The sequence below is a fragment of the Triturus cristatus genome, chromosome 12, assembly GCF_964204655.1.
Source record: "Triturus cristatus chromosome 12, aTriCri1.1, whole genome shotgun sequence".
Lineage (NCBI taxonomy): Eukaryota > Metazoa > Chordata > Amphibia > Caudata > Salamandridae > Triturus > Triturus cristatus.
Window position 1 is genome coordinate 292459627 of NC_140595.1, and position 27249 is coordinate 292486875.

The 27249-nt window shown below is 45.6% G+C and overlaps 1 protein-coding gene across 1 annotated transcript in view; it reads right to left on the reverse strand.

Annotated features, from left to right (window-relative positions):
- CNGB1 (cyclic nucleotide gated channel subunit beta 1) overlaps positions 1-27249 on the reverse strand; it is a 958531-nt gene that overhangs the window by 879758 nt on the left and 51524 nt on the right. Inside the window, exons 2-3 of the mRNA XM_085637063.1 lie at positions 19721-19842; positions 9704-9746 (exon numbers count right to left, since the gene is read on the reverse strand). Of these exons, the coding sequence (XP_085493189.1) occupies positions 9704-9746; positions 19721-19834 (157 nt within the window). The 5' untranslated portion in view covers positions 19835-19842. The remainder of the gene's footprint in view (positions 1-9703; positions 9747-19720; positions 19843-27249) is intronic.

Here is a 27249-nt window from a genome sequence, read left to right on the forward strand (position 1 = left end):
CACTGAGGGATACAGGTGCAAGTGTCACCATGGTAACTGAAAAACTGATATGCCCAGAGCAGAATTTGGCTGGACAAACGTATCCAGTCCCCAGTGCTGATAACCATACTGAGGTTCTTTCCGTGGCTATGGTGTCCTTAGAGTGGGGAGGGGTTACCGGCCAAAAGAAAGTGGTTGTGTCCTCTGCAATCCCTGTTGAATGTCTGCTAGGGATTGATATGGAGACCTCAGCATGGGTTGAGGTAGAGCTAAGATCCCATGCAGCCATGCTGGGAATACCTGAATGGGTGTGCATGAAAACCAGAGACCAGAGCAAAGCACAGGGTGAAAAAGACTAATTGTAGCCAGGACTAATGACCCAATCTGTTAAGAGAAAAGGTAACAAGTCTGGGAAACCAACTTCTGAACAGCCACAAACTCAAGTCCCCTCATCCTCAGGGAGAAGACCTGTCAGCCCCAGAGGGAGCAGAGCCCCAGGAACTTGGGCCTTACATGGTAGAGCTCCTACACCCAAGGCGACCCCCTAGGGAAGAGCACTGCCAGGGACAGAAAGCTTGTCCTACTCTTGAGGGCCTGAGACAGCAAGCTGCTGACCAGGAAAAGCGAGATGTCAGTGGTTCCCACAGAATCTATTCCGTATACTGAGACCAGAGACCCCCAAACCTGGTGCCACTAAGAGAGTGGCGGTGCCTGAAAAGTACAGAGAGTTCTTACCTTCATTGGCCCATGACATCCCCTTAGCTGGGCATCTAGGGGGGCAAAGACTTGGAGTAGGCTAGTCGCCTACTTCTACTCCCCAAACATTTCCCTGAAGGTGAAGGTGTTTTGTAACTCCTGTGTTACCTGTCAAGCCAGTGACAAGACAGGTAAACACCTAGATGCCCCCTAAATTCAGCTTCCAGTAGTTATGGTTCCCATTTAAAGGGTATGGATTGACATAGGCGGTCCCCTTGGCCCTAGAACAGCATCTGGAGACAGATTTATACTGGTGGTAGTGGATCGTGCCACCAGGTATCTTGAAGCAATTCCCCTTAGGATTGTCACTGCTCCTGCAGTTGCCAGGGACCTCATCAGTATCTTTACTAGAGTAGGGTTCCCTAAGGAGGTGGTGTCAGACAGAGATACAAACTTCATTTCTGGCTATCTAAAGTAGAGTGTGGGGCCACATACAATTTTTTTCTGATAAACCGGATTTATTGATTTTAAACCACCAAATATGGCAAGAATTGAACAATTGACACACATGCATCATGGTAGAAAAGAAGAGGCAGAGATTGCACTAATCGTCGACATTCAAGTAGTACATCAGAGTTAAAAAAGAGTCTCAACCAGAATTCTATTCCAATTACAGATTTAGACAAATTGACCCAACCCCTTCCCCCAAACCCGCCCATGTTTGCATGAGCAGCCTCTAGCTTCATAAACCACACACTCCTGTTGTGCGCACCAGTCAACTCTTTGTCGTCATCCTGACAGGGTGGGATTGTAAGGCACTTCCAACTAGCAGCAATATCAGGGTTGGCAACCAGGAAAGCCATGCTCAAAAATGAGCGCTCAGCTCTCGTGCCACCAGAGCCTTCAAAAACACCAAGCAATGTCATCAGGGGGGAGAGAGGAATCTCCCAGCCAAGAACTTACATTAGGTCTCGGATCACCGTGGTCCAATAGTTCGCAATCACAGAGCAGAACCATACTATGTTATAGAAATCTGCAGGATCCATCCCTCAGGATCCATCCCACATCTGCAGCAGGCAGGGCTGGAGCAAAGGCCTGCTCGGTGCATTTGTGTCGAGGAGAGATAGGACGAATAGAGATAATAGGTGTGAACCAGCCGTAGTCGACTGGACCTAGTAAGTTCTCGAGGGGCCATCATTGCGTCCCGCCTATAGTCATCTTTAATGGGGCCCAGCAAACCCTCCCACCGGATTCTGAGATGATGTAGCATACCGGGTGAATTGATTATCAAGGTGCAGTAAATCTGGGAGATTCCGCCACGACCAAAGTTTTCCATATGGAGTTTTGCCTCATGGCGAATAAACTCTGGCAAAGTGTCGGGTAACAAGACATGATTGTGGAGAGCATGCCAGAGTTGAGGTATTTATAGTATTGGGTATGCGCGAGGACAATAGTGGTCTGAAGATCTTGGAAGTAATGTATGTGTTTTCCAGACTAATGTACCCCAAATGGGTAATACCAATAAGGTCCCAGGTCTTAAAGCCTTGAAGCGTTTTCACCTTCTTCAGTCAAGTGCCATGCCAAAGAAGTGTCTGTTGTGTGAGTTTGACATCTCATTGCACATGCCTAAGGGCCACTCTCCAGGCCAAGAACACCATTTTAGTCACTTGATGCATGAAGGTGGGGATTAGAGAGCCATAGAGCAGGGTTTGGAGGCAAGGAAAGCCTAACAGGGACAGTTCCAGGCGATAAGCAGGGCCGGCCGTCCTTCATTAAACCAGTCGTGAATTACAAGACGGTGAGAGGCCAAGTAGTAAAGATAGAGATTAGTCATTCCCAGGCCACCATCATAGGGGCCTCGTTGACAGCCGTCCAGTCCCACATACAAGTTTATCAAACCATATCACCAATAAGCCAATGGTCTAGTTGAGAGATTTAACTCAATCATGAAAACGCATGATCATGGGTCTCCCTGAAAAACTCTCAAAGACTTCTCAAAGAGCCTAAACAAGATAATGTGGACTATGTGCTTGGCTTACGTTCAAGGATAGCAGAGTACATGAGTAAAGCAACTATAAACCTTAAGGCAAGCCAACATTTCCAGAAGCTGTGGTATGACAAAAAAGGCTGCTCTGGTGGAGTTCTAACCAGGGCAGAAGGTATGGGTGTTGGAGCTTGTAGCACCTGGCGGTCGTCTAGGACAAATAGAGAGATCCCTATTGTATCCTTGAGAGGAAAGATGAGGTCACCGACTTGGTTGACTTGGCAATTGCAGGAAACCTCACAGGGTCATCCATGTAAACCGCCTGAAGCTTTTCTATGACAGGGCTGATGTGGCCAGGCTGAGAGTAAACTTCTCCATGTCCACCTCTCCCACAGTCCTAAAGATGGGTCAGTTGAAGGAGTTCTACATTGACTTCGATTGGTTACCCTGCAGTGTTACCACTCTGCATATAGCCTCCATGGGTACCTGAGTACTTACCTTGAGTGGTTCCTTGTGTCCCTGGCTCCTCTGGGTCTTCTAGTCCAACTCCCGTCCTCTTCTACAGTTTGCATTCCACTTTCTTAGTATATGGTTTGGTCTCCCCTGGCGACCACTGTATTTTTTGCTACTTAACTTATTGTAATTGAAGTATTTTTGTGTATTTGTGTTGATATCGCTGGGTAGGAGATATACCAATGTGTTAGTAAGTGCTGAGTAATAAATAGAAGTATTTTTATATATACACTGTGTGGTTTTCTTTCATTTAACTTACATTCTATGGTTAAACTGGTCAAACAAGCTGCTTAACACTCCTTCAAGATGAGCCTGAAGGCTGTTCTCCACAGCTACCACTTCAAGAGCTTTCTATGGTTATCAAAGACCACTAAAATCACCATAGCGGTTGCCTGGATTAGTGCAAAGTGCATCTCTTAAATAAGTGGGCACCATATACCAAGCCAGACTCCTACAGTATATGTATCCAGTTACTTGAAACAACTTTAAATTCCTTTCAAGCTCGTATCCATCGGCTGAGGTCCTCCTTAGAATATGAGACGTTATTTCGCATGCCATTACTTCGCATGCTATTACTACGCGGTTATTACTTAGCAATAACCGTTACTACGCAAGTTTTTACTTTGCATACCATTACAATGAAAGTGTTAATGTATGCGAAGTAAAAACTTACCTAGTAATAAGAATGGTATGCGGAATAACGTGTCATACTACCTTACACCTCTAAAACACTACCAATACATTAAAACACTACACTACCCTATACTACTGAAACACCACTACACTGCCCTAAACCCTAAAGCACTACCCCCTGCACGAACATACACATTCCTCTACTCCTGTGCCTACACTCATTCACTACCCATCACAACACCCCGACACTACACTAATCCCTAAAACACTACCCTACACTTCACTAACCCCACAGCACTACCCTAAACCCTAAAACACTAACCCCAGCATGACCCTGCCCCTACCCCCAGTCCGTTCCCTACTCCCAAACACTACCATTTCCGACCCCATACAATACACTACACCCAAATACACAACTTTACACTACACCTACACTACCATTTCCGACCCCATACAATACACTACACCCAAATACACAACTTTATACTACACCTACACAACCGTACACACAGCTTCACGTACCTCTCTCTCCTCATGGATCACCTTCCACTGCTCCAGCTTCCTGCTTCCTCAGAGCTGTACTACGTTTTTAGAAACGGAAGCGCCTAAATAAACACAACGATGTGGCTATCCTGCTAAGTAACGGTCACGCGCAGTAAAACCATGCGAAGTAATGGTTTATGCGCACTAACGATCCGAAGTAAAGGCAATCCGAAGTAGTGGCCGCGTAGAAAAGGTCACCCACCCCTCCTTATGCTCCTTTGTAAACTATGCTTAAATGAAAAAATGAGAAATCATATCCTATACGTAACGGCCTGTTACTATTTTTTTTTTACAACATGTAATTCATGCAGACAGGTGTATGAAATAGATGTTGTATATGAATCTAAAGTTGTTCCAAGCAACTGGATACATATGCCCAGAGTAAATACTGGGTATGTGAAGGTAATGTTTCAATCTAAGGGTAGAAGTGGGCAGCAGCCTCTTTGGAAAGATTATGGGCGGTAAAAAATCAGCAAGAGGGGCCTGTGGGCATTACAGAGGCGATGCTTGAGTGTTTACTGTGGGCCAGTACGTGTGTGACGGTCTGAAGGGAGTCCCTCAAGGCATGAACAGATCTTCCTGCGTGTGTGCTGCTTACTGAACAACGGCAATCACTTTCTGTGTGCGTTTGTTCCAACTGTTTACTTAACTGTAATGTTTCATAAGTAACCATTAAACACACATCCTTGTTTCCTTGAGACGCACCATACCTTTTTACGTACATTGTCGTCATTTTTATTACATTTTCAAACGGTTAATTGGGGGAGAGGCCTTGGCCCTTATAAAGAACCTTCTAAGGTAACCTTTAAATCAGACCAGGTTTGGACAAACATTACAAGCCTGATGCCGCAAATATTACCAAAAACGTGTATTTTTTGCTAGAAACCTGTATGATCCATCACAAAACCTCAAACCCAAAGTTATTTAAAGCTGTGCTTAAATCCTACTAGGATCTGACCACAGGGGCCTAGATACCAGTGGTGCAGCAGGTGCAGTGGCACCAGGCCTAGGGCACTGAGGGGTGCTTTGAGCACTGATTATTGTTGTAATTACTACCCGAATAGCAGTCAAAGGGGACATGTTCCTGGCTTGAACGAGCACCCACGGCAACTACGCTGCCGCCTGTCCCTCTCACTGGACCGGTGTGCACAGAAATTCACCATTTCCCACTTTTCCTCCAGCGTTTGTGCTCATATCTGCCGGGCATCGGCCTGCCTCTGCCCTGAAGAGGGCAAGGACATTTTGCATCGTTTGACCCCCTCAAGCCTCTCCTTTGTGCTGATACTGTCTGGCCTCTAAACTGGGCAGGGCCCTGACCAAGTATTGGAAATCCGAGACAGAGCCCGCTAGGACAGACCGGTTTCACGAAACGGGGGGCACGGTCTCCCCAGAGAAATGTACCCATTATGTGAATGATCAGAGAAGGGATTAAATGCCCTAACGTTCTCGGTTCTCGGACAAAGACGCAGATGATGCGGGATCTCAACATAAGAGCGGAACAGAGCCGAGAGGCAGAGGTGAGAGTGAGGGGAGGAGGGGAGATGGCTGAGTACAGGCAAAAGAAGGGGTTCAACCAGTGACGTTTGCGTAGGGGACAGATCGCCCTGGTCCATAGTTGCACGTGCCTCAGACAAACCGGGGCAGGTTAAGGGACGGGGGAGAACCTTTCAGACACGGCTGCACCGAGGACAAACAGCGACACCACGTGATCTTCAGTTCTAACTTCTAAACACTGCAAAGTGAAATTATGATATATATTCATAAGCAGTTTAAGGATTTGAATAGCTGAATAATGAACTGGTAGCGATGCATAACATATAGCAGCGCTGTCCAACTGCCATATTTCTATGCCATATACATGAATCACGAACACCCAAAAATATATGGATATGTCAAGGAATATTTCATTTAGATACACAAAAATACTCAGTCATTAATACTACCATAGTCAACAGTGATATCTAAATGACTGCATCTAGTACTTTCAAATGTGCATAACTACGGTAACCCTAGGCGTAGTTCGCGGAGTTGCACTACGCAAAGTGCAAAAAAAACTCCGTCGCACTACGCAGAGCTACGCGTGCAGCGGAGGATGATAGAAAAATGGCATTCGCAGTGATTGCACATTGCCGGATGATTGTCCACACTGTGCAATCATTGTGAACGGCACCATGCATAGTGCAAGCAGTTCCCTGCTTTCCTTTTCTGCCGCTCAAGTAGATTTTTACTCGTGCTGCAGCTTTCTCAACGCGAACTGGCAGTTTCTCAACGCGAGCTGTCACGAGCATACGCGACCACTCGCAATGAGAAACTTGACCCCCCCGCGTTGAGAAATCTTGCCGGGATGTTGATTTTCCACGCGTGTGCTCGCCAACTTGATGTTGATGATCGCGAACGAGGAAAAATCTCGCCTGGAGGTTGATTTTCCTCGGTCGCGGTCGCCAACTTGACGTTGAGGAAAGCGAGCGAGGAAAAAAACTACGCTACGCAACTCGAAGCAGGGTTTTTTTGGAACTCCACGATCTCCGCGTAACGCGGAGTGCAGGAAACTCCGCAAACTCCACAAGCGGAGTGGAGTTCACCGCCCAGGGTTAATTACGAGTAGCATTCACTTCGAATCTACGCTAGTATTAAGAACAATTTCATCAAAATGTACTTTAGTGCCACTAGAGGGCGAGATAGGCCAATATCAGGAAAATTATGTGAGAAATTCACATGACAATAGGAACAGCTACATTAATAGCGTCTGTGACTCTGATACTGGTAGTTTTTAATGGCTCACTGTATTTCAACTACTATGAACGGCTGCCACCAGGTGGCCAGGTGAGAGACTGCATCTTAGTATCAAAAATTGTGTAAAGCAGAAATCATATATGGGCGCCTTCACGGCATCTGTTTCATTCGCTGTAGCTTTATTTGTGTATTTTATTTTTGTATAAAATCCTCATGTGGCAAAAAGAAAACTACAAGATGAAACACGGTCACTGAAAGGATAGCACAGAACTGAGGGTTGTTTAAAGTAATTAAGATGGAAATGTTTGGTGGCAGTGTCATTTTAAAGGTTTTGGGGGCCCTGGGCAAAACGTATTTTTGGACAGCCACTGTATGTAACAAATTTGCCTTTTGTTACCAGTTTCAAAAAGACCAAAACCAATACAAACATAAGGTTACACATAACAAACATACAATAATACAGGTTACAGTGTAAACAGGGAACAGGCACAGTGGCAGAGGAGAAAAATAAATTTGTCTGATATGTAGCAGGATCAATATATTAAATGTGTCCACTTAATTTGCCAGAGGGAATGTCGATGGCGTTTCGACGTATCAATTTGTTAGGTCAACATCAGGAAGAGGAGCAGTATTTAGGAGCAACCATCAATTACAATTTGTGGCACAGTCAATGGGCCATTGACAGCGTCGGATTAAGAGGACATATTTTGTATTGGTTTTTATTAGTTTTATGTTTTACAAAAAATAATTTTAATAACAAAAAGGGTTTTTTATAAAAAAAAATGTATTGTGTGTACCTTTGTATTTTCAAATTAAAAAAAAAAAAACTTTTCTGTTTACTTTATTGTGGCATTGAATAGCATCAATGATACGCTATACTTTTTGAATGGTTGTTATATATTTTCTTTGAATTGGTTTCCCTGAACCATTGTAGCTGTTATATTGATTATTGGCCCTAGGTTCTGGGGATAGGGCTGCCCCTGTTGGATGTAATCATCACTGAAAATGACGTCACACCTGTTTGACTCAACTATCACTTCACAGAAAACCACATTACAAGCTAAAGGACATGGATCATGAACCATGCAGTTTCTGACCCAGATGTGATAATATAATGCCATCTTTCTCTTTTAAACTGCTCCCCCAAAGCTCGGCACCCCAATGACATGAGGGACTCCTCTCCTTTGCAAACAGGGCACCCGAGGCAATTTCAAATTTAAATTTGAGACCCTCCCCTAAAAAAATAAAGAGCTCCCTTGAATTCACACGATTGAGCCTGCCCAGATACATCCTTGTACCTAAGGCGAGGACTCGATATGAAGCATGCCACTGAAATCACAGTCAATTAGAGTCCTTTTAAAAGTTTGATGTAGACAAGGTCTCCCACTAAGGAGTGGTCACTCCTCTTTGATATAAGCAGCCAATGGGCTCCGGAGCCAGCAGGATAGCAGATGACTCAGATCCAATTTGCTAAAGGTGGGATTTGTCACTGTCAACCAGCTGGAGCATCCTTCCTGTTTACACAGCTGGGAGAAGTGCCAGGGTACCATATGCATCTGCCCTCTGATACTTCTCAGGCTGGCAGCAAGCATTAAGAAAAGGTATACCAATCTCCTACAAAACCAGAAGGTGATAGGTACTGCTTTAAAGCGCTTTCCTACCGCCTAAATCAGTAGGGTTGGGTTGGAACATATTGAAGCACAGAAATACCCCCAAATATTCAAAGGGGGGGGGGTGATTAACTATTCTAAATCAATACCTTGAATATTTGGAGCAGGTGTGTTTAATGGCATTCCCATATGTAGGGAAGCTGGGAGAGTGAAAACCTCAGCGTGTCAGTGCCCATGCGTAAGAAGTACTCACCTGCACAGCAGAGGCTGTAGGCATTGCCGGGTGGGGAGTGTTAACAGACTGGACTGGCTCTAGTCTGGCTTCCTTATTAAGTCAGGTTCGTAGAAAGGAGGCTGCTGTCCAAGGTGCTGCCCACTGTTGGTTCCCTCTTCCATCATTCAGTGCCCATGCATTATTGTATTGTATTGTACTGGTTCTTATATAGCGCTGCTGTCACCCCACGGGTATCCTGGCGCTCAGATATAGGAACACACAGCCATCATGATGAGGGATCAAAGGAATGACAGAGAGGATCAGGCTTTCGGGAAGAGCCATGTTTTGAGGCTCTTTCTGAAATCAGTTAGAGAGTCGATCTGTCTGATCTTCTGTGGTAACTCATTCCACAGCCGAGCACCAACCACGTAAGAAGTACTCACCTGCACAGCAGAGGCTGTAGGCATTGCTGGGTGAGGAGTGTTAACAGACGGGGCTGGCCCTAGTCTGTCTTCCTTATTAATTCAGGTTCGTAGAAAGGAGGCTGCTGTCCAAGGTGCTGCACACTGTTGGTTCCCTCTTCCATCATTCAGTGGCAGCACCAAGTGATGAAAATCAGAGCGACTATGGGCCATATGTATCAACACATTTTCCCATAGACACAGAATGGGTAAAACCCTTTGATACATCAGGCCCTTGGATCCTAAAGTAATCAGTGACATTTCTAGTGCAATAGGATCCTGCAACATCACTCTCAGTTATTTTTTAGAAACAGTTCAACCATTCTCTTAGACTCACCGTCTCTTGCATCGGAAGCTTTGCTCGGGGTGGCTGTTTTTTCCTTCGACAGCATCGAATACAAAAATAAAATAAAACAAGAATGAAGTCATGCTTATGTAGAGGCCAAGTCATTTTCACACAGCAGTATAAAATGCAAAGCTGACGTTACGTCTGCAGAACGACAACTACAGGAAGGAGCAGAAAGTGCTGCTGACAAGATGACAAACAAGTACCGTGCTTTCAACAGTGACGCTCTGACCAGCTTCCGGTGCTCTCGTGCTGTTCGTCAGATGTACGGGTTTCAGTCGATGCTACATTTTAGTCTCAAATCACTTTGCATTCTAGTGCTTGCGGCGTGCATCATAGCTTTCCTCAAATAGAACGGCCACAGAGATGGACCGCTGTGAGTGCTCAAATATTCACATTGTCACAAGTGGTGACAACAGGAGCTATCATGTCTCCCAGGATCCGCGCTTCGCCAGAAGGACCCACAGGCTTCATTATAGCACAATCTTTTCTCATATGGAACATGTTGCTTTAGAAGGACTCCAAGTCTATGTTTGATTTTCTTGTTTAAAATGAATTTGGGTAAATCCTGTATTGCTGTGCAAGTTTTGCTGGCACAGGGGTCAATATCTTGTTGACCCATAAAGTACTTGGGGCCACATGTATCAATATTAGGAATAGCGATTACCTAATTGCGATTTTCTGCGAATCGCAATTAGGTCATTGCAATTCCTAACGTATGAACCTCCATGAGTTTCATTTAGTGATTACTAGGGGGCCGCAAATCGGCCTACTTCATCAATATTAATGAGGTAGGTCACAATTTGCGACCCATTAGGAATCACTAAAATCATGCAGATGGTGGACTGCTGGGGTCAGCAGACCACCATGTCCTTGATTGCTTTTAAATAAAGCAATTTTCCTAAAAGGAAAACGGTTTGCGTTTCAAATAAAAAAAATGAAAAGTTTTCTTTTCATTTTTTAAGAGAAGGCAGTGACTACTGCCTGCTCTTAAAAAAAAAACAGCATTCAAAAAAGGGAAGGGGTCCCTTCCCATTTGCACATGGGTTACCATCTGATGAAATCTGATGGTAAACTGCAAATGTTTTGCAAGTGGTATTTCATTGTAAAACATACATACATACCGCTGTGATTCAGTATTAGAAAGAGACACCCTAAACACGCCACTTCCAAATATCGAACCGCAAACCCATTTTGCAATCCAGTAACAGGTTACCGAATCGCAAAATAGAGCTTGGTACATTGGAGAAGCCTTTTCGGATTTCGACTGGACAAATCTGTAAATCGTCCTGTTTGCGAACACAAAATAGGTTCATACATGTGGCCCTAGGCACATAGCACTTTACAAAGTTGAAAATAATCCACTGCACCTTGTACTTTGTATATTTTCTAGCACCAGGCAAACTTTCAATTGTGCCAGCATAATTTGTGTAATTTCTGTCATTTAGTGTTATGCTTTTTATGTGAAATTCTATGATATTACCCCATTACACCACTTGGCACAACTGGAGTCGCTTGGTTAAAATTCCAATTATAGGAGCACCAGAACAATCAACGGACAGAACGGCATTGCCTTTTGTTGGCGGAACTTGTGTTTTTTGTACTATCTTTTTAGCATAAAGTGCATCCTCATGTCCAAAACTGACGCAAGGATGCATTTCACACTAAAATATAGTGCAAAATGCCAGACTTGCATTTTTCATAATTTCACATAATTGTTCAAAAATATCTTGTAATGACACAAAAGGAATTTATGCACATTTTGCACATCTTTAGTAACTTTAAATCGTTTACATAACAGTGCAGTACACAAAGTTATAACAGAATTTAAATTACTTCCTTGTGGCTTCATGTGGCCAAAATGGCAGCTGGTTTGCAGATGTCCAGTGAAACCTGAAAGGTTGCCAGACCCTTCCTAAAGGGCAGCCTTTCAGGTAGCTATGCTATAGTGACAGCTAATACTCAACACGAGGTACATTCAAGGTTTGCAGTGCAGAATTTTCTATGTACAGCACAATTTTCCTAGTTCAATTTTTTATTACCAAAGTGCATTGTTAATTAAAACCATTACACCAGGAAGAATTTATAAAAGAACCATACAATTTAAATTCTTCAAAGAAATTCATAAAAGGATCATTTCTTGGCAATTAGGTAAGAGCGGACGGTGTTGTGGACGAGTGGCCGGGTGGGCGGGTGGGCGGGGGCATAGGGGATGCATAGGGGTCACGGATGGGCAAAAAAATAAAAATTACCTGTAGCCGGCCGCATCGCTATTTTCTGCTCCTATTCTCCAGGAGCAAGCTCCCAAACTGCCCTGCGGCCAATCCTCAAGCTGCTCTCATGCATAAGAGCAGCTTCACCATTGACCTGAATACCCTCAATTTGCGCTCACGGGCAGACTGGGAGTCTGTGCCTGCTCTCTTCAACCTAGCAACACAGCTGGGTTGGAGAGAGCTTCACTGCGCATGACGGTATGGCTTGCCTGAGATAGCCGGCCAAACCATCACACACAGTGAAGGCAGTGCACTTACCACTCCCCTCAGTGCCTGTCACCCCGCAGGCCCAGCCCCCAAAACTCAACAGCAAAGGAAAAATAAAACAAGTGTTTATCATCATTGTATTTTTCCTTTCCTGCCATTTTTGGGGTGGCGACGCTCCTCCACCATAGCAGAGGAGCTGCAGCTGTTAGGTGTATATATAAAGGGTCAAAGTGACTGTGCATAGCTTACAATTGATTTTTAAGAGGGTACATAAGGAAACGTTCATTGATGTGGTTATTCAGAGAGATTCAAGGAGTCAGTGCATGCTTCAAGGATCTTTCTTTATAGCCACTGGCCGAGGTGTGTCCATAGTTAGCCTCCATTTCTGCGGGGTCAGTGTGGTGTTTCGTTTTGGCTTTACAAATTATGCACATAGTTTCACAGACACCAAGTTGCATATTTATTTTAATAGGCACTAAGCTGAGTAGCAGGTCAGGGTCAACAGTGGCCACTTGCAGGGAACACGTCCAGCCAGTGTCACTCAGTCAACCAGAGACTCCTGTCCCCTTAAAGCCAAAGCAGCAAGGGTGTCCAAACACGCCAAGTGGGGCCTGAGGAAAGGGGTGTGACGGTGCAGACTCTGGCACTAGGACACAGAAAGGGCTGATAAGAGATGTGTATGGGGGCATGTGTGACAGTGTTGAAGACCTTGATAACAGGATCCACAAACTGTGACTGAAGTGAGATCTGTCAGAGGGATTTCAATCAGATTGCTTTCTAATATATAGGAATGTTGAATTTAAATGCGCAGACTGAAGCTTGATGTACTTTTTCATTTTTACCAACATTATTATGATTTTAATATGATTTGTCACCATTGTTTCTTCAGCTTTTACCACAGAAATGTGAACTAATTTCAGATTTTCACATATGTTTCCACAGATTTGAACTATCTCTACTCAAGGCTCAATATGATGCTGGAAGAGCACCAAGACCATGAGTGAATGCAGGGCCGGACTGGCAGTAGCGGGCACCGGGCAATCCCCAGGTGCGCCGCATGGGATGGGTGGGGGCCGGTTTTGGGACCCAGGGGCCGTTTTTGCAGCATAACTGCAAAATCTGCCCTGTAACAAAATCGTCCGAAAACTGGCCCTGGCAAAGAGTTCGACGGCACCCCCATGCCAGGGGGGGGGGGGGGGGGGGATGCTGGACAAGCACTTTGCCAGGGACGGTTTTGGTTCCCAGTCCGGCCCTGAGTGGATGGACACTCCTGCTGGGCTGTCGAACCTACGACGGATTTATATGTCAGGACCGGCGGCGAGGATTACGCTGTTCTTTCTTCACTTTATTATTACAGCAGCCTTATAAAAACATAATAATAACCAAACTATATTTCCCATGAACCATTGGGAAAGAAGACAACACTGAGTCTATCCAATCAGCAGACAGTATTTCCCTTTCTCCTTGTGTGAAGAATTCCTGCCTCCTCTTTCTTTGCAGCCTGCAGATAAGTGCATTGGCCTTAGTGCCATTTGTTTGAAGATTTTGCCTTCATTATAAAGGGCCTTGGGCTTCCTGCGCATTGCTATATTGCACTGTGAAAGCTAATGTTTGTTTTGCCTTTGTACCGTGGCCGCAGGAATGCTTCATCCACCTTCGCGGCCGCTTCAGTTTCAGTCTAGCTGCGCTGTGGCTTGAGGGAGCTCAGGGTGCAGCCTGCCGGCCGCTAGAGGGCGACACAACCCAAAAAATTCAATGTGCTCAGCGCGTATCTTGCCTCTCTGTGCAGGCGTGCTAACTCATAACTGGTAAAACCTGAGCAGCGCGTCCGGCAGTGCCTCAGTCTACGGGAGTAAAATTGATCAGTATCCCCAACCACCTGGAGTCAGAACGCCCCAACAGGAGTACGAACGATTGGCTTGCATAGCAAAGCCCACGCTGCCTATGTTTGTAGGGACACTGACCCAGGCTGGTGATTTACTGTCAGTTTACATACTGCCCCTTAAATCTAGTAGGGTCCTGGGTGTCCCCCGGGCTATAGTCCCTCCATTCAATAAATCAATCAGGGGTTTGTGAAGCGTGGCCACTCACCCTGGAGGGTCTCAAGGAGCTAGGCGGGAGGGGAGGTGGCTCTGAAGGTTGATGGCATCATCTAAAGAGCCAGGTCTTGAGGTCCTTCCGGAACTAGAGCAATGTAGGGCTTTGCCGGAGGTGGAGGGGGAGGTTGTTCTAGGTCTTGGCTGCGAGGTAGGTAAAGGACTTTCCACCCGTTCTGGTCTTCTAGATGCGTGGGATGGTGGCCTAGGAAAGGTTGGCTGATCGGAGGTTTCTCTTGGGGGCATGGAAGGAGAGGTGGTTGTTTAGGTATGCTGGTTTGATGTTGTGGAGGGCCTCATATGCGTGTGTGAGGAGCTTGAAGGATATTCTTCTTTCGATGGGGAACCAGTGTCCTTGTGAGCTGCCATTTACTACTTATCTGGGCCACCCCAGCTTGAATATTACCCCATATAATGCAGGACTCTGCAGGAACATACCTAGAGGAGGAACGCATTACCTACCCGCCCACTGATGAGAACTTGAGAACTTTGTGAAGTAATAGATGCAACCATCCACAGAGCTGTATCTGATACGGTAGTGCCCTTAGAGCAGATGGCAGTGAAATACTTTAAAGCCCTACCTCCGAGCGAAGATCTTTCTGGACCCTTGGTCCCTATACCTCTAGGGCTGCCCGATTCTTCCACAGAGAGCAAATGAAAGTGTGTGCACGACCTTGGGGTCGACCTGGATTATATAGACAGTCTTAAGAGAGCCTTTATCAGCCATGCCCAACCCCTAGGATTGGAACTCTCTGCCATCCCCGATTCCTGAACCTCCGAGAGGCACTTGACTAGTATTCTGCCAGGACCTCATGGACGGGGAGGATTCCTCCATGGCGTCAGATGGGGATAAAGAGCTGGATCCACCCTGGCGCCCCTCCGCTGCCATGCACACGCAGACAGCAATCACACCTTAGGGAAGGGTATCACTACCACAGGAGCAGACATGCTTGACCCAGAAGAACTGATGAACCCCTGCTCAGTGGGATGGGCCCCACCGTAGAACATGTCTGTTTATGTAGCAGGGCAACTAAGGAAACCCCTAGACAAAGATACGCTACTGCCTCTGGGCAGAGTGCCCCCACCTGTCCTTGGACGGCAGAGTGATGCTAACTCTGGAAATTGACGCTCGAACGGCCACCTTCCTGGCCAAGTACATACAAGATCCAAGAAGGAGATAGACTGCTCCTGACGCTCCTGTCAGGATAAGCTCCTCAATCTCTCCGGCTCCCTTTCCAAAGATGCGAAGGCATCTGGCCCCCTCATCTCCCCAGTGGCTGTATCAGATTGGGCCGAGCAGGCCATCATATTACTGGAGAACGCCAATTGCGCTATCTCCACGGAGAAGTGCAGGTTCCTGCTAATAAAGATGGACTCAAAACTGGGGTACCTGGCAATCTCAGAGGCGAGCCCCAGTGCCCTGGGGGAACTTTTCGGGGATCCGTTTATAAAGGAGCTAGGAAAATTTGTTGCCACATTCAACTCCCTGGAAGAGGCTCAGGCATCTATGAAACGCATTTTCTCACCCTGCGTTTTCCCTGTGGCTGGACCTGGCAGGGGGCCCTCGGTTGGCTGATTCCAGGACCAAGCCCCCTCTCGAGGTCACCGTGCCAGACGATGGCAGGACCCTGCTAAGTTCAGGAGATTCTACTCCACCAAAGGCAATCCCAGTCAGTGACGCTCCAGGGGGCTCTCCAGGGGTAGCGGCAGCCACAACTCGAATGTGTGCCGTGGTGGCAGCCTGGTGGCTTTCACTCACAACTGCGGGACAATTACATCAGACTCATGGGTCCTTCAAATGATTCGGGGTTTGTGGATATAATTCTACGATTCCCCGTGTCAACTGTCCCATCCCCACCCACTTTCCTTCATCAGTTTTAGTGTACGCAGAATTCGAGGCTCTTCTCTCAAAGGGGGCAATAGCCAGGACGTTTCCTCATCCCACTGGATTCCTCAGCAATCTCTTCATTGTAAAGAAGAGGGACGAGGACCAATGCCCGTCATCAACCTCAATAAGTTCAACAAGTGATTATTCTTCAGCCACTTAAAAATGGAGGGTAGCCACCTCCTGCATGACCTTCTGAAACCCAAGGACTGGATGGTGAGCTAGACCTAAAGGATACGTACCTCACGATTCCAGCCTACCCTCCACACCATTGCTTTTTGCAGTTTCAGTGGTGACTCCAGACCTTCGAGTTCATGACTCTCCCCTTTGGGTTGTCATAGGTGCCGTGGCGCTTTACCAAGTTCATGGAGCCAGTGGTGGAATACCTCCAAGATTGGGGCATGTGCCTCATAGTTTACTTGGACGGCATCATCCTCATGGACCAATGGCCAAGGAAACTGAATAGTTGCAGATAACGGTCGATCTCTTGGAGTCCTTGGGCTTCGTCATCAACGGGAACAAACCCATCCTGTTGCCGACTCAATCCATTGTCTTCCTGGGTATCATAATGGACTCTGACAAGGCCACAGTGAGTCTCCCCTCTTGAAAACTGACCAAGATCAAACAGGAACTGCGCTGAATGGTGTACAAACCGTCTACCTCCCTCAGGCACATTGCGGGAATAGTGGGGCTCCTATTATCCTCCACACAGGCCGTCTTCTCTGGACCTCTACACTATTGGGCCCTATAACTATGCCTGAAGGTCTTTCACCTTCAGCAGGTATTCACCTATTCTCAAACGGTCCCCTTATTGGACAAATCCTAAGAGGAGATGAGATGGTGGATTGCCCACATGGAAGCATGGAAAGGGCGGGCTATTCTCGGCTTCCGACCGAAGCTGATTATTGAATCTGATGCCAGCGGCACAGACTGAGGAGCGTGATATGGAGAATTCTCCACCAGAGGAAAATGGGCCTTGGATTTAAAACCCGTTCATATCAACTGCCTCAAACTGATGGCAGGGTCATTCGCGGTGACGTGCTGGACGAAGGACATAATTCAATGCTGCGTGCTACTAAAGAAGGACAACCTGGCATTGGTCGCATATATCAACCACCTGGGATGCACGGGACCTGAGCGTTCTCGGATCTAGCTCAGAGTTTCTGGGACTACTGACTCCAGAATCACATCTTGGTGATGGCGGAAAACCTCCCAGGGAAAGACAACCAGGTAGCAGATTACCAAACCCGACACAGATAGGCTATGAGCCTATGGAAGTTGAACCCTCTAGTCTTCCAGAAACTCAGGGCCAGGTGGGGCCCATTCATGGTAGGCTTTTTTACATCACGCCTAGACCACCAAATGGTCAGGTACTTCAGCTGGCGGCCTGACCCCAATGCAGCGGCGACCGATGCCTTTCTACAGGATTGGCAACCAGAAAAGAGGTATGCATTGATAATGCAGCTATCCGCGCAACTTCGGAGACAGCAGGCGGACTTGGTCGTAGTGATCCTGACGTGAAGATCTCAAGTGTGGTATCCAGTACTGACTGAACTTTGTTTGGATTCTTCAATCAGTCTATCCCAGTTTCCAACTCTCCTGCGGGATCCAGTCCTGGAAGGCAAACTACATCTCATGGCATAGAAGATTACAGAGAACAATGGAAAGTACCAAGCCTTACGCGACACGCTGCATCGCTCCTCTATAACGCCTGGGCTGCCAGCACAATCAAACATTATAGATCAGCCTGGTCTTGATGTTTGGGTTGGTGTCACCAGGGACTCCTGGGACCTGTGAGGACAGACGTCCATATCCTGAATTTCCTGGCCTCCCTGTCGGTCATGGCCTATAGGTCCATCAACACCTTCTGGTCTGACATTTTGTCAGGACATTCCCACATTGGGGGATCAGCCGGTGGATGAACATCCTCTGGTCTGCAAACTCATTAGGGACATGAGTTTATTCCTTCCCCAGGTACCAAGGTATTCTCCTCTGTTAGTATCTGTCTAAAAATCTTCCTCTCCTGGCCTTCCACTAAATACCTCTCCAGAAAAATGTAAGAAAAACTGGGTACAATGCGGTGGCTAGTGTCTTGTAGGAGAGTGTCTGACATCAGAGCTCTGGACAGTTACCCTGAGTGGGTTACCATGTCGCCAGAAGAACAAAATGTAATTCCCGTATTGTGTCATACCCTGTTGTCCCAGACACTCCCAAACTTTGTGTGGTTCGCAGCATTAAGGCTTACATGGCCTTGACGAGGACGTTTGCCCCCGGGGTAACAACAACTGCTCATTGCTTTAGAAAGCCCCACAAGGCAGTTTTCCACCCTACCATTGCTAGATGGGTCAGACGGGCTATGCAGGAAGCTGGCATTGACACAAAGATGTATGGGGCACACTCTGTTAGGGGCACAATGGCGTCCAAGACATTTACCATGGCAGCAAGCCTGGAGGATATACTCAATGCTGCTGACTGTTCTTCGAACTGCACGTTTAAAAGATTCTACTCAACCACACCCTAGACTTGCAGCGCTGGTGGTGGATAAGCTTTGAACTAGCGTAATCATTGCCTCCAGTCCTGACATAAAGTGATAAATTTCCTAGCTATCGTAACAGAAAGTTTCAATTCTGTCAAGGATGCAAATTCAATGATTAGCCCCCCTCACACTTCATGGTCATTTCTTCCCCCCTGGCCAGACGCAGAGATTTATGCATGTTACATGTGAGTATGTCAACCTTATTATACATGTGCATGCGCTAATGGTGTAATTCATACCCTGATGCTAGTGTTACAGTCTCTGTGTATGATGTTCAAATCTTTACTGGTGTATTTCGATCGGGGCTCCTGGATGGCAATTGTACATCAGTTTTCCATAGGAGCAGATTCTTCTAAACAAGAATAAAGACCAGAATTGTCGGCTTTTGTCACAGGAAGAAAGAAGAGGCAGGAGAGTCTTCACACAAGGACAAAGGGAAATACTGTCTGCGGATTTTCTTTCCCAATGGTTCTTGGGAAATGTAGTTGGGTTATTATTATGTTCTAATAATGCTCCTGTAATAATAAAGTGAAGAAAGAACAGCTTAATCCTCACCTCCGTGTCCTTAATAGAATTGAAGCTTTCTGTTATGTTAGCTAGGACATTTTTCATTAGCACCTAATCCACAGCCCCCAGCATGTGGGAAAATGCTTGTTATTTCTGTGATGTGGAATGGGTGATATTATGAACAATGTTATATGTTAGCACATGTAAAGAATAAGCATGTGCTAATTTAAAGCATGCACAGAAATTCTGTAATCTGTTGAACCAATGCAATTCTCTCGAAAACCACTGCAAAGAATATGTAACAGAATTGAAGACTTCCTAATAGTTTCAATTCATATTTTACAGTATGGTTTCTGGCAATTCTGCAAGCCCTGGCACAGGCCACAGTGAAAGGGAAGCAATAGACGGCAACCGCTGGTGGATTTAGGGCCCTGGAGGAAGGGACTGAGAGATCCGAAAAGTGATTCTGATTTCCTTGTTGAGTTATTATTAGACAGGTCTCACCTCTTCAACCTCCTCAGCTGGTGCTGCTTGCTCCTTCTGCTCTTCAGCCCTTGATCCTGTATTTTTAGGGGTCTCAGGAGGCTGGGGAACCACCTTCTCTATCCAGCTGAACATTGTGAATTCTATGAAAGAGGAGCCACATTTTAGCAGATTCTTACTTGATTCCATAATTTTATTAGCCATAGTCAATACAACTCTGTATAGGGATATCCCTGTACATCGGCTGACCTTAAATTGCCTGATCACTATATTTCCTCCATTTCAACTTGTGAAAGTCAAAGGTAAGATTAACAAAAAAGTTAAGAGTTATAGTTACTTAATTTAAATGAGCATAAGTTACTTCATTAAATACATTTTATATAAAAAATAAATAAATGTGCAGCGAATGCTCCACAATGTAGTGAAAGTGAGGTAGCAGCATATGCCAAAATAGCATACAAGCCTGTTTATATTAATGACTCTTCTACACATAGTGAAGTAATAAATACAGTTCATAGAGATCACACTCAGTAACACACAACTTATTCGCTTTCTTTTTGGCATTTTCCACGTCATGTGATCTAAGTACCTACTAGCCACTTTTCCCTTGTGGCAGGAACTGACATTTAAAAGTGCCAATATTTTGGTTTTCTAACGACAACAACATTTCCCTTATATTCCCTCACCCATGATACCCATCACCATTCAAACTTGATGCAGCGGCCTGTAGTTCTCCCACCTCGCTCCCAAAGTCTAGATCAATCTATGCCTGCACATCAGCGCCGCCTCCTCAGTTCTTGAATTTTGCAAGAAACTGAAGACATGGCTCGTCACCCATTCTCAGCTCTGACCCCGACCCATGCTGCTTCTGCTTTTCAGCACCAGGATACCCTCCCGGGTGAGCCATGAGCTCTACAAATACCAGTAACATAACAAACTTTGATCAGCCTAGTCCTAAGCAGCATAGTATATCTACCTTTATGTATCGAATGCCCTTTCCCTTCAGTACATTTCTTCTTCAGTCTCCTTACATGATGTTGCTACTTTTGAGATGTGCTTCTTTTTCACTATAAAGAGGCTCATGGAGAGAGGGTCTACGAGGGCTGCCTGAGCAAGATGGGAGCATGAAGTAATTGAGGTGATGTTAGAGAGGCAGACAGATGTTCAGGGGAGGGATAGTGACCAGGAAGGGTATATTGGACCCGGGGGCTGAAAAATAAATAGAAACAAAAAAACGATTGTGGTAAGAGTGGTAATGAGTATTTGTAGGGGCAAAGAAGAGGAGGGGTAAATAAATAACATTACTTTGATAAAAAAAAGAAGCCATGATAAGCCCCTACAAATTAAGATTTAGAGGAGCCCAATGTTTTTCTTAGAAGTCCACTGCCAGTAGCACTGTATCCTTCTACCACCCCCCAATTCCTATCTCCTTATCTTATTCTTTTTCATCCCTGCTTTTCTCTTTTGTCACTGTTTCTTAAATGTCTCTTCTTTTTGTCTGCCTTTCTTTCTCCTGCTCTGGGAAAAAGTCTGATGATGACAAAAAAATCCCGGTCCCCAACAAATTAGTGCGGATGCCAGTGCTTGCAACCACCAGAACAAATTAAGCACCGATGGTAAGATAGACATCCAAAAAGTGTAAAACCATTTTGTTAGATTCCAAATTGAGAAATCTAAAGCGTCTCTCACCGCCAAGGCAGCTCTCATACATGGACAGATAATTATAGCAAACAGGTTTTGATTGATATACCACAAGTGGGACATATTTTAGACATGTTACCGAGATATGTTTGTCTTACAGTATTTGACATATTTGCAAATGCCTGTTTTCTCGATTTGCTCTTTTTAGCAGAAGTATGAACAGAAGCAGTCCTCACAATTTGTGACCTTGACTTGTGCCAGTGTACGTGTTCTGTTTACTGAACATTGAGCCTGTGGATTTGGGAAATTGACTTCAGGCATTTCAATGAAGATTGTAGATGACCTGCAACCACCCTGGGAATGTCTACTGAATCAAAGTGATTGCAAGCTCAAGGAGGTGATCTATTCAAGTTCACGGAGACTTGAGTGTTTTATTTTTGTTTAGCAATTTATTTTAAAATTAGAATGTTTGTTAAGGCCTTTGTCCTGAAGTTGATTCTACAGGAAGACAATAACATTCCTTGCTGAAAGATTTCCTTAGAGTGCAAACAAGCCTAATGTAGTAGATCTCAACTGCTTAAGATGGGGAAAGAACAGAGGAAGATGGAGATATATCAGAATGCCCAATAGAAAACAAAGGCATGCAAGAACCATCCTGGATTAGACCAAGGCATGCTAGAACCATCCTGGATTAGACCAAGGCATGCAAGAACCATCCTGGATTAGACCAAGGCATGCTAGAACCATCCTGAGGTCCATGGCACCCATCCATTGTTAGACCAACACATGCTAGAACCAACCTCAGTTAAACCAAACCAGACAAGAACTGTCATGAGTTTAGATCAAGGATCACGTTAGACCATGACACGCCTGTACACCCAAAGACAGATTCAACATGTATGGTTGATATTACCATTCTACTTGCAGCACAGGGAATTGAAAAGATCAATTCCTGCTGTAAGAAGTGTCAGCCACCTCTTTTGGGCACTCCTCTAGTCTCAGAAAGAAGGATAAGAGAGATTCAAATTGGCAAATGTATACAACTCCAAGGTTACCAAAACAAGGAGCCACAGAACAGGGAGCCCTGAGAGCAGGGAACAAGCAGAAAGCAAAGGATTGTTAATGTAGGAGGAAATGTCTACTGAAGAAATGAGAAACATCAGGCAGGAAGTCAGGAGAACCAGGAACAAAAAAAACTATTTCAGAGTAACAATAGGTCCAAACAGCCACTCTCAAGAAAATGGGGACAAAGTACAATGGCTTAATACCCCACCCTCCAAACCACATTGTCCACACTTTTTGGGCCTGGAAACTGTTTCTTGAGTTGATGTTTCTCTAGCTTGGGCAGTGATCGACAAACAGAGCAGACTTCAGTCTGCCTACACAAATCTGCAATATACCAAGGATTTTTCATACTTTGAACTACACAAAAACACGGAACAACAGAAAGGTAAAAGTAGGCAACTAAATATTCAAAGAACCATATTCACCCCCACCCGCGGACCACACACGCAACCTCAGAATCATCCTGGACTCCAAACTCAAAATAGACCGTCAGATCTACGCTGTCACCTCTTCCTGATTTCACACCCTCCGTCTCCTACGTAAAACTTTCAACTGGATCCCCCTAGAACACCAATTTTATTTTTTATTTTACCTGTGAACAAGAAATGTTTTATTGCTTTGTGTATGCAAAGATTTTAATTAATCATGCATAATAAAAATTACTTACTTACTCGAACACAGGAAAACCGTCACTCACACCCTCATCAGCAGCAGACTGGACTAGGGCAAAGTACTCTACGCTGGGATCAACAGCAACCTCAACCACAAACTCCAGAACATCCAGAACGCCGCCGCCAGACTAGTCCTTACCCTACCGTGCCATTGTCACACCACCCTACACCAGCGGGCACTACACTGGCTCCCCGTCAAGAAGAGAATCACCTTCAAGCTTCTCACCCGCACCCACAAAGCCCTCCACGACACCGGCCCAGCCTACATGAACCACCGTCTCTCGTTCCACACACCCCAAAGATCCCTCAGCTCAGCCCAGCTTTTCCTTGCCACACTACCATGCATCAAGAAGACCAGAACAGAAAGTCGTTCCTTCTCCTTTCTCACAGCCAAAGCCTGGAACACCCTCCCTCCCCACCTCCGCCAGACACCTACTCTCCCCAAGTTCCTGAAGGACCTCAAGACCTGGCTCTTCGGCGAAGCACCATGAGCATCCGGCGCCGCACTTACCTTGAAAGGCCAGGGAAGAACTCTGACCCACCTGGCCTCTGACGATTCTCCATGAGCGCCTAGGAGCTGCGCCTCCCTCCCCCCAGCGCCTTGAGACACGTCCGGGTGAGTAGCTGCGCTTAACAAACCCTTGATTGATTGATTGATTGATTGATTGATTGATTGATTGATTATTCTAACTCTTACATCGGCCAGATGACATTTCTCCTGGATAAGTACGAAGTGGATGGAGTAGACCAAAGAATGACCTAATCATCTCAAGATATACCAAGCTATGCAAATACCATCCAGAATTGGGCCATGAGAGTATAGAATTGTCAGAGGAAGACAAACTCATAATAGTGGACTCTGAAGTGAAATAGAAATGTCACCACTACTTCAAATCAAATAAATCTTTATTCGATTATACAAATCGAAAGATAAAGGAATAAAATATACAATCACTTATAATGCTATAATTCCAGATTTAACAAGGACAACTCTCCAACAAGTGAATCAATTGTCTTAAAAATGCCTGATTGGTGCACTACTAGACACAATAAGTGCTTAAGCTAAAATCGATATAAGTCAATATTTAAAATGATGGGTCAAACAGTAATTTTCTGGGTTTTAAATATTCCCCATTAAGGTCATAGATTTATCAGGAATTCACGAGAGAAAATAAGGTGCACTGGAATCTCCATTAATTTTCTATTTTGTAGGGCAGTTTTTAGGAATCCTCCCACTGCATGACACCTAAGTGGAACAGACAGCATGCAAAGGAAAGAATAAGCAGGTCTATGTTGATGGAATCCACGAAGTTTTAAAACTGGTACCAGGTATCTACGTCTGGTCATCTGATAAAATTTACAGAAGAAAAAAAATGGACCAATAATTGAGAGCAGGAATCGTCACACGGGCAGATCAAAATAGATGTTCTATCAAACTGACCTAGGGGGACACAGAGGTAGCATCTGAGGCAACCAGAAGTGCACGTTCCCATGCATTTTTCACAGTAAAAAAATATTATTCAGTGCTCGTGCCAGTTTGAATTTTAGCTTTATTCCTCAGGACAGGCTTCAACAGCTCTCTACTCTCTCTGATGGCAGTCACAAAATTCAAGTAGATCTCCCTCACCTTAGTTTGCTCTGCTCACATAATAGTATGTGTGATGAAAGGAGTTCAGGCCTTGCCTGCTGCTTCTGCACCTTTCTTAACCTAGCTCAAGCACGGAATCCTGATCCCAAATTCACTAGTAAGATAATCAGGTATTACTTTGTTGTTGAACGATACTTCTCATTACTCCATATCAAGGTCCAGAGGAGGAGTGTGGCACCATAATCCCTCTAGCAAGGTAGCTAGAACCAAAACCAGATAGAACAAGGCTTGCTATAACAGTCAAAACTCAACAATGTATGCTAGTAGGGAAACCAGTGAATTCCTTGTACCACTTTCCTTACATTCACTTTTCGTGAAGTACATTCCATGCACGTAATTTACATGCATGGTCTGAGGTTGGGGTATCTACCTCTGTAAGGTATACCATGACATAAGGTGGTTATATAAACCAAGCCATAGATCAAGATTTGTATAGCACTGCTAATGAGCCAATAGGGTCTCCGGGCTTGCAGGTCCTGGAGGCTCATTCGAACAGCCAGGTCTTGAGGGCCCATAGGAATTCTGAGCGAGAGGTGATGGTTTGGAGCTGCATGGGGAGGCTCTTCCAGGTCTTTGCTTAAATGTTGGAAAAGAAGTGTCCTTTACTTCTGCTGTGGTGGATGCAGGGCGTGTGGGCAAGTGAAATGGAGGCAGAGCGTAAGCTTCTTGACAGTAGGTGGAAGCTCAGGCAGTGGTTGATGTAGGCAGGTCCTTGGTTGTGTAGAGGCTTGTGTGCGTGGGTCAGCAGCTTGAATTGGCATCTCTTCTGTACGGGGAGCCAGTGGAGGTGCCTGAGGTAGAGTGTGATGTGGGAATATCGGGAGAGGTCGAGGATGAGTCTGGCTACAGCGTTCTGTAGGGTTTGAAGTCTCTGTAGGAGGTGTGCGGCGATACCTACGTAGAGGGCATTGCCATAGTCCAGTCAGCTTGTGACGAGGGCGTGTGTCATGGTGCATCTCATGTGCAGGGGTAGCCACTTGAAGATCTTTCGTAACATGCGCAGAGTGAAGTAGTCAGAAGTGATGGCGTTTATCTGTGATTCCATTGTGAGCTTGTTGTCAATGATAATGCCAAGGTTTCTGGCATGGTCTGTGGGTATGGGTGCGGGTTCAAGGTCTGGGGGCCACCAGGCATTGTTCCAGGGGTTGCTGTTGTTGCTGAAGATCAGTACTTCCGTCTTGTCGATATTCAGCTTCAGGCAGTTGTTCTTCATATAGTTCATCTGTGACAGTTGGTCTTGGTAGTGGTAGGGTCATCAGTGAGGAAGATGATGAGTTGCGTAGGATATGGTATTGAGGCTTTGAGATCTGATGATGTTGGGCAGTGGGGTAATGTATGTGTTACAGAGAGTAGGGCTGAGAGATGAGCCCTGGGGGACGCCACAAATAATGTCCTTGGGTTCGGAGGTTAAAGGTGGTAGGGGGACCCACTGTGTCCTTCTGGTGCTTCTGGTGAGGAAGGAGGTGATCCATCTGAGCATGTCCCCAAGGATGCCAATGTGGTGTAGTCTTTCGATCAGCGTGTGGTGGGAAACTGTATTGAAGGATGCTGCGAGGTCCAGGAAGATCAAGGCTGCTCTTTCTCCTTGGTTGAGAAGGGTTCGAATGCCGTTGATGGTTGTGATAAGGGCATTCTCGGTGCTGTGATTGCTGCAGAAATCTGATGGAGAGGCGTCGAGCAGCTGGTTCTGCTCCAGGTGAGTTGTGAGTTGCCTGTTAATAGAGTTTTCGACAGGAGGTGGGAAAAATGGGCAGGCAGTACAAGAATTAAGCACAAGAATTAGCACAATCAGAAAAAAGCAAAATCATTAGCACAATCAGAGAAAAAGCACATTCCTACACAGGAAGGATTGCACCATGTTGTGTATTCCTTTCTGTGCATGAACTGGGGGGTGCTAAAATTGTGCCCCCCTGCCTGCACCCCCATGCACAGAGGTGGCAGGAGTTGCCTCACCGCCATCTCTTCCATGGCTGGCTAACCGCCAAAGGCAACTGGTCATATGCCTGGCGGTGCCGTAGCGCCACCGCCAGCATATTGCTCTACCTGTCCCCTGTACCACCACCGCGGGATACAGGAGCCTCTGTCGATGCAGTAGTCTAGTGGCGGTCCAACCACCAATGTCCTGCTAGGATGGTGGACGGTCAGTTTGGTGTTCCCCGAGCCGCCACCAAGGATTCAGCGGTCCAATGGACAACACCAAACTCATAATAAGGCCCTTAATTAGGTATTGCCTGGTCATATAAATCATAATTCTGTGGAATAATTCATAAATCCTTCCTTCCAGTCGGTAGGTCATATATAGTGCTGATAGGAACCACGCGCTCTTTTGAAGGTAAATTGTAAGTTATTAAGGTGTGAGAAGTTGGCCTGGTATATGCTGACTACTAATTAAAATGAGAACCTTGTACCAGTCCAAACAACCCGTTTTGATGATTAGGTTAAAGACAACCTTTATTGAAAGCTATCCTAGTGGTAGCTATGGAAAGCAGCCTTCAGGCTAAGTCTCGAAGGAATGTTAAGCAGCT